The sequence below is a fragment of the Podarcis gaigeae genome, assembly GCF_964106915.1.
Source record: "Podarcis gaigeae genome assembly, chromosome: 6".
Taxonomy (NCBI): domain Eukaryota; kingdom Metazoa; phylum Chordata; class Lepidosauria; order Squamata; family Lacertidae; genus Podarcis; species Podarcis gaigeae.
Genome location: NC_139682.1, coordinates 30,030,055 through 30,038,661, shown reverse-complemented (window position 1 = coordinate 30,038,661; position 8,607 = coordinate 30,030,055). Strand labels below are relative to the sequence as shown.

General features: G+C 42.0%; 2 protein-coding genes across 2 annotated transcripts in view; both read left to right on the top strand.

Moving 5' to 3' along the window:
- Positions 1-2,633: 2,633 nt before the first annotated feature.
- Positions 2,634-3,068, top strand: LOC310847718 (histone H2B type 1-P-like; the record flags this gene model as incomplete). The annotated part of the gene is made up of 1 exon (XM_083745779.1): positions 2,634-3,068. One exon carries the CDS (start codon positions 2,634-2,636, stop codon positions 3,066-3,068), a length of 435 nt encoding a protein of 144 aa, XP_083601905.1.
- An 814-nt stretch (positions 3,069-3,882) lies between these two features.
- TOX2 (TOX high mobility group box family member 2) overlaps positions 3,883-8,607 on the top strand; it is a 256,694-nt gene continuing 251,969 nt past the window's right edge. The window contains exon 1 of the mRNA XM_083746262.1: positions 3,883-3,904. The gene's annotated coding sequence lies outside the window, so the exon portion shown is untranslated. The remainder of the gene's footprint in view (positions 3,905-8,607) is intronic.

Below are 8,607 nucleotides of genomic sequence, written 5' to 3'. Positions count from 1 at the left end.
TGATTGGCAAGTCCTAGGCTCTGTGGTTTAACCCACAGTGCCACCCGCGTCCCTAGTGTCACATTAATCATGTTTAAAGAAGCAACATGGAAGAAAAGAATTGGCTTGCTGGATCAGATGAAGATCCATTTATTCCAGTGATGGGGAATTTGTAGCCATCCAGTTCATGTTGAACTGTGGCTTCCATCATCCCTTACTATTGACCTTTCTGGCTGGGGCTGATGAAAGCACTCCAACCGAACAACCTCAGCGGGGGGGGGGGGGGGGAGGGAGGCACAGGTTCCCCATCCCTGATCTAGTACAATATTCTGCTTCCCATGCTGCAGTGGTGTTGCATCCTTTATTGGCACCTGGGGCGAGTGCATGCACACATCACCAGGCAAAACCCTCCACACCAGCTGAACCTTTGCCACCACCAGGCGGGCGTGGGGCGCAGAGGGTTCACAGGGCTGCACTGCCCATGCAGCAGGGAGCCTGGCCAGCTGATGCAGCACTTGGCGAGGGGGCCAGGGGGACGGTGGCAAGGCTGGGCCCCAGAGATCCCCAGTGGCGGACAGAGCAAGGATGCCTGCACGAGGGTGCCTAGCTAACGCCCTCTCAAAGCCATGCGCCTGGGGCTATGCCCCCCTGGCCCTCCCCATGCTACGCCCCTGCCATGCCGGCCAACCAGGTGTCACTGGGGAGTTCAGAAACAGGGCATAATATCAGTAGACGTTCCCAGATGCTTTCCTCCCCCATTTCACACTGTCCTGAACCACAGCCACGGCTCCTCCTTTCTGCTTACAAAACCAATAATGCCAGCTGTAGGAACTGTGATGTTTTTATGGTGGCACATTACATGATTCTATCAGCAAACATCCAGTCAGGGATCCTACAGTGAAGGGGTTGACATCACAGCACTTTGCCAATAAAATATAGATGACTGAGAGCAAACTAGAGTAATGCAAATGAATATGTGAATATCTTCACAAAGGAACACTGAGCAGTTGCATTTTTGACATTGACAAAAGATGTTTGTAACAAACTCTGAGTATTGTAGTGTCAGCTCAGCCTTAGTCCAAACTAAGATGACTGCAAATTCTGTCTACTGCTTGTCTATCTTACCCACCTCAGCATATCTTGTTAGACATGCACAGTAATATAGAAGAGATAAAAACACTTCATAAAGGTCAATGTGGCCCTGAGGATAAAAGTGTTAAAAGAATGTGAATTTTTCTAATAGATGGTTATTGGTTTGTGGATTTCATTTTTCAAATACCTTAATTGCTTATGCAGGCAAATATGGGTAAGAAACCCTTCTGTTGGGAGTAGAGATTATTTTCCAGGATGGAGCCTTCCAGTTCAGGGGACAGACTATCTGTGTCTTGTGGGATGGAGTGGGGGTGGTGTGAAGGTTCATGAAGAGGTTCTGTTTCTAAATTAACTTGGGTCTCAGAAGACATTATATTGATGGGAAAAGCTGGGAAGACAGTGATAGGAACCTCCTGTACAGAGCTCTACAGTGACCTTCTTTGAAAGAAGGATGTAATAGAAATTTTATAAACGTGAAGGAATACACTTAGTAAAAGTTCAAGACCAGTAGTGGGGACAGGCTTGTTTGTTTTTGAAGATATTGGTTTGGAGCCAAACAAAGCATATCCTGCTCACAGAAGGGCTTCTTCTGACTTTGTAGAAGAATCTTGCAGGTGAAAAGTGATTCCAAATCTAGAGGTGTTCCTGCATTTGTGAATGACATTTCCCAGACTCAGACTCAAGACCTTTAATGGCCCACTAGAGTTTATACACAGGAGGCAAATGTTTTCTTTGTTTATGGTTTAATTTACTGTGATGGAATTTTGGATAAACTGTGGCACTCAACTGCAACATGTCCTCTGCTAGCAAGATTTCATGGAATAGCGCTGCTGCATTTTCTCATTCCCTTCCTGGATCTTTGGATCCAAGTCAAAGTCTTTGATTTCCTACTCAAGGCAGGAACCAATCTCCAATGAAGTTAGCATTCTATCTGAAGGTCTTATTGGCCTTTAAGGGCTAAAATGAATAACAACCAATCAAGGCATCGGTGGGAGACACCATGTGCTGAATCTGATGAGTATGGAACTTCTGGCTGCTGTGGAATGTGGATGCTCACATCCATCCAGGTTTCTGTGACTCTTTCAGCCATGAAGATTACAGAGTGGTGTGGAGGGTAATGCATTTTGACAAGTGGAACAAATACATTTATCTAATCATGAGTTGTAAACTAGTTGATAATTTAATGAACTAAAATAACAGATAAATAAGTTATGGATGACCATTAAAAACAAGGTGAAGCATAGAGACTGACACTGTTATAACTGCATAAAAAATGTCAGAGCTGCCTATATGTCATAATCATGCTTCTAACAGCCAATGAAAGTGTGGGTTGCAATTGCCTTCATTTTTTGGTTGGGAGGGAATATTTCATTGGCCCTCACTGTGAGGCACATGGGCACCATCATAATGTTACTACCAATGGCTTTGTCCTTGCTAACCAATCACGGAGCTCAGAAATGTTCTGCTATTTGCATACCTGGCAGTATATAAGCCAATAGGTTGGGCGGAGCCTCAGGCATTTACAGTAGAGGAGGCACCTAGAGTGGCAACAGATTGGAGTCATGCCTTCTGCATACAGAGGGAAGAAAAGAATTCCACTTCTGAAAAGAAAGCAGCTCAAGGGTAGGAATCCTCGGCCTGTAAAGAAGACGTGCCATTTCAGACGTGGAGCGCAGGCAAAGCCAAAGCCGGTCAAGAAGGTTGGAAAAAGGAAGCCGAACTCCCCCGCCCTGAATGATTCCAAGACCCTGCAACAACTTCGAAAGGACAACATGTACATGACCACCAAGGCCAAAGGGATAATGATTTCTTTTGTAAAGAACCTCTACAAATGGGTCTCCATTGAAGCCGAGCGCCTGAGGAGGGAGAAGAATCGCCCCAGCATTGGCTTCATCGAAATGCGGACAGCCCTGAGGAGTGTTATGCCAGGGAAATGTAATAAATGCAGAGGAAGCACCCCAAAAGGTGGGGGCCCTCGCTTTCTGAAGGCCTCCTAAAGAAAAACCCCTCCCCTTCACCCCGGGGTGAGGAAGAACTAATAAAAAGGGAGAAGGGAGAGGAATATATCAGAAGCACCCCAAACCCCCAAACCCCCATCTTATATTGCCAAGAAAATATAACCCTCATAATATGGCAGTTCTTCAACAATGGGATGGAGTTGGAAGGAGGAAAGTTGGATGAACCAGTGGAGCTCAGGTTAAATATAAAACTGTACCACTGCACTGCAGCAAACTTCACAAGCCCTTGCCAAACATTCCACCACCACCCTTTGGCCCGAGCAAGTGGGAGAACTTCCATAATGGGTAAAGACAGACAAGCATGTTATACGTAAGCGAGAGAGAGAGAGAGAGAGAGAATTGTCTATGAATCAAAGATCATAACATGCAGAACGGACAGGAGCTAATGCATTCTTTTGTATTAGAGATGTGAGAGATTTCCCATCCTTTAAAACTGAAGAATTGTATTGTGAGTTGTTATTCTGAGGGCATTATAATAAAAAGTGGATTTTTGAATATTTTGGGTCTTGTGTTTTTCCAGTATTTTTTAGATAAGGGGAGGTTAGTGTTTAATGAGGTAACATTATTATTAGTAGGAAGAGTCTGAATCTGTAATTTTTGGGTGCCAATGGAACAGTCTGCTTTTGCAGAAAATCTTGAGCTGCTCTATTGTGTAGTAATGTAATGCCTGTTGCTTTATGAATTGCTTATAGCATTTAGATCTAAAAAGAAAATGAAAAAAGCCTCTCCCCTGCATTTTGGACCTCCGTAAGTTAATCTTCTAATTGCTATGACCCTGTCAAGATGAGATCATCTGATTTCCTCAGTATGTTCAGGTAAGAATAATTCCACATTTCTGGTACCACTCTGTGCAATCCAGATCCATTAGACTTGCCATTGACTTTAACAAGATGTGGACTGCATGCAAAATGTGTCATCCAAAGCAACGGTGACAGTTGCAGTTTGAAATGTTTCAAGCTGCCCTTTAACTTTCATTTTGGTAATTGGTTGACAATGCAATCCTATACATCTCTACTAAGAGGCACATTCCACTGAGTTCAATTAGGCTTACTCGCAGGTAAGTGGGATGTGAAAAACAAAGTGTAGTTTCTCAGCTCACATATTTTGAATGTGAAACATCATTGATCTTGAAATTTAAATTGGCTTTCTCTGGGAGATCAAATTTTAATAGCTTTAACAGCAATGATACATATGTGAATAACGTTTACTTGTGTTTCACCTTTTTCCATCCTCATTTAATACTGTTATTCTTTCATCTATTTGATACCAAGGTGGGATAAAATGTTAAAATAATAATAATAATTAGTAGTAGCAGTAGTAGTAGTGTTTTAAAATTACACATACAGACGTCTCCAAAATAATGTGAAATGTAGCCTTTACCCATGTTGAGGGTATGAAGACATATGTGAACTTGCTGAAGCTAAGTAGATCTGGGTCAATGGGAGACCATATTGGAACCCTGGGTTGCTGCCTTAGGCTTCCTGGAGAAATGTTGGCTGCAGGGGTTGTGAGTTGTTTCCATGTTATAGCTGGGATCAAAGGATCAAAGGCACAGAATAGTTTATGTATTCCGAAGAGCAAATGGAACTTGCAACGAAATGTTGCAGTAGTGGCTGGCAGTGTAGCATGGATAGCACTGTGTTGCTTTTTGGTTACGGAGACTGGGAGGCGAAGCTGGGTGTGGTGCAGGAGCAGCGTTAGGAAGCCAACTTGGCAATGTAGGCTGGCTGCCACAGGGAGCTTCTGTTCATGGCTTCAGCCAATCAGCCATTGACCATGCTCCCCTCTCCTACAAAACATTCCCCCTCACTTTTCCACCCCAACCCCCAATGGCCATGGCCACTGAATACACACAGTTTTCGTTGCATTGTTTTTTGGGGTCCCTTGGGATTTGCTCTAAAGATTTTAGTACTTTGACAAACCTTGGGGTCTCTCAGTGTCTGCCGATTCCACCCTCTTGAGTAAGGATAAAGCTGTTTTGGCTACATAAGCGATGGCACTCACCCGCTGAACTTCAGAAATATAAAGAAAATTAAATTCTGCAAAGCTTGTGACTTCTTAGCTATAAGACTCAGAAACCTTCCTTCCAGGAGGAGATAAAACTATTGGTCCATGCAGCCACAGACAGCATTCTGACCTAACAATAGCAGCTACCCTGTACTGTACAAAGGCAGGTGTTTGCCTTTCCTATATTCCCAGACTACACTAACCAGATCCTTTCCTGCACCATAAAAAAGAAGGGAGCAAAGGGGAGGGGAGAAGCATATTTTTTTTAAAAAAATGTCTGATTCAACAGTATTGCTTTGGCTCAAGGGGTATGAGACTTGACATTAGAGAGCAAAGGGGAGGGGGAGTTCCATTAAGCACTATGTACTTAATCCTAGAGTTTATAGAGTTCACCTAAAAATATCCAGGTTGTGAAACAAGATAGAGTATAACACATAAACACTGTGGTTCTATTGTACTTGGGGAAGGGGGTCTGAGGATAATAGAGATTCTTGGCCTAATCAGATAAGATAAGCAATGGGAGGAAACCAGTGGGATGGAGGCTCTTTTGCGGCTTAGTGTAACAGGATGAGGCCCTTTGCTACATATCCCTGGGGATTTAGGACAGATGAGACTAGCTCTTGCACCTCATAACTCTTATCCCTACATCAGGATGCAAACCAAGGCAAATGGTGCCAGAACACAAATCGCGACCGCCATCTGCACTGGTTGTGTGCAGTGCAGGGTTTTCCAGAAGCTGCTGACGTGGCTAGAAAAAAGGTGTAGCAGTGAAAAAGTGGGGCTACCAAAGCCTTTTTTGTTTCTTGTCCTATGAAACTTTGAATATGCCTATTGTGTATTAATCTTATATGTTCCTCCAAGGAGGTTTAACTACAATACATGTATGCTATATGGTGCTAACTGTACCTCAATCATTTAAGGTTGGTTATTCAAAGAGATAAGCCTTATTATGTTGTGAACGGCCCTGAGATCTATGGGTATAGAACAGTATACGAATTTAATAAATTATAAATTTGTAATATTAATAATATTAATTAATAATATTAATAATAATATTCATATATACCAATGAAGGGAGGGAAATGGGCAAATCTGCCATTTTTGGTTTCTCTCCATCTCTCATTTTTCCACTCTTCAGTTCAGTTCCACGCCTTTCTGCATCAATTTGCAATTTCTTTTTAAAGTCCTCATGGAAATTCAACAGCATAGTGCAAATTTCTTCTAATAAACACATTTTAGGATCTGGCTTTGCCCTTATATACATATTTTTGCAAATTGGTTTTGCCTAATATATTCATTTTTTTTTGTATATTTTCATCAATATACGCATTTTTTTTAAAAAAAACAATATTTACAATATGCATTTTTGTGACACATTATTTGGCCAGAGAATAACATTGCAAGGAGCCCAGGGCAGTAAACAAGTGATTAGAAAAATAAAATAATTTTTTAAAATCTTAAAAATAATTCCAATGCAGATGCAGACTGGGAAAGATCTCAACTTAAAAGGTTTTTTGAAAGGGGAAAGTTTTCTGTGGGCACCAAAAAGACAGCAGAGATGCTGCTTGTCTAATATTCAAGGGAAGACAATTTTAAAACACAGGGCGCCACAATGCTAAAGGCCCAATTTCTATAATGTACAGAAGCAACCTTCTGATAAGATGTTATCTGCAGAGCACAGTGGTCAATTTGGGTATATAAGTGGTGAGAAGATATTTCAGGAATCCTGGCACCAAACTGTATAAGGTTTTAAACACTCAAACCAGCACAGCAAACTTAGCCTGGTAGGCTAATAATATCCTGTGCCAGGAAGCAGTCGAGCCACCACATCTTGCATGGACCAACATCATGGGAAGCCCCACATTGAGTGCACTGCAGTAACCCAGCCTGGAGGCCAGCAGCATATGGATGGCAGTTCCAGTCCACTCTGCTCACCACAGCACGTAGGATCTGAAAGGCACTCAAACTGCCTTTGATACCATTTGAAGCTCAGACTGGGAGCTAGCATAACCCTGCATTGGCCTCAACCTGTAGTATGTGGTGCATAGGATTCTTTGCAGATGCTCATGTTGACTTAAATGTTCCAATAGTCCTCCAGCATTGTCTGGTCTCGTTCACACATGCACATCAAGTGCAAATGAACACATTGTTGCAGGTGCAATGTTTTCCAGTGGATCACACATTCACCCGCCAGTCATTAAATGCATCCCAAACAAATGTACAGAAAATCAAATGATGTTTGTTGATTGATGAACCAGCCCACTGGGAGTGCATTCCCCTGAGCACATTCTCCCTATGTATTTGGTCTTGAAACTAGCTCACTCCCACGGTCATGTCATTTTTGAAACGAGGTAGTACCACAGGTAGCTGTTACATGCCATTACTGTTGACAGTGGGTTTTATCATTTTTATGTGAGAGAGATTAACTTACCAGCTTTTCCTCTTTACAAAAAATACTTTGGGCTGTGGAAAAACAAAGTGAAGGGTGAGATGGGTTTCCATAATCCAACAGGTAAATGCTGCACCCAGCATCTGTTTATAGATATGGACGCGATATAGCAGCATGTAGCTGTCGCAGTGATTTTCGGTGGTTTTGTTATGTGCGGTCTAGAACTTCACAAGGGAATGAATCCATTCATCTTGGAATAAGAGGGAGGAACGGGGTGGGGGTGGGGAGACGCCAAAACCAGGCAAAAAGGACCAAAAGGCCAGATGAATCCTACTGCCACAAAATAGTTCAATAGTTTTTATTCTTTTGTATCAGACACAAAAGTACTGCCCTGAGTACTTGTCGTCATTAAAGATCTTTACAAAGGGAAGTCTATAGTGTACTGAAGGTTTGGTGGGGGGCAGGAAACACGTTTCCTGCATTTGAGGTAGACTTTACCGTGGTAACATCTTTTGGTGAAAAGGGAAGGTTCTGTTAGTGAGGGGAGTGATGAGGAAGGAAGAGTCTATCTGAGCATGGAAGAGTCTATCTGCTGTGTGGCCACTGCCAATGTACATTTGCTCAACTTTGTGAGACAATTGCTAACCAGGGGTTGGGGAAGAAATTTGATCCAGTTTGCATTTAAAAGAGAACCTACCTACTTTGCACTTTCCTAAATAATATGTACTGCACTTTCTCTAAATTGTGCAGTGCAATCATTCAGCCAAATAATTCATACAAAAATATTTACACTAGGGTAAAGCGTGCTTTAAAAAGGAATGTGTTAATGAAAATAACACACAAAAATGCATTTTACCAAGGAAAATTGACTTACCAAAAAATGTGCATACTGGACATAATTGGAAATAAAAATGTGTATATTAGGAGAAATTCACATTTAAAGGATGATGAATTTTCACGAGGGTTTTAAAAAATTAAACTGATGTGGAAATGTGGAGAACTGAACTTAAGATTGGAAAAATGAGATGCAGAGAAACTAAAATTGACAGATTTGCCCATCCCTGTTGCTAACATAAAAAAAGATGGCAACAATAGCGGAAAACCCCTTACTCCAAACACTTT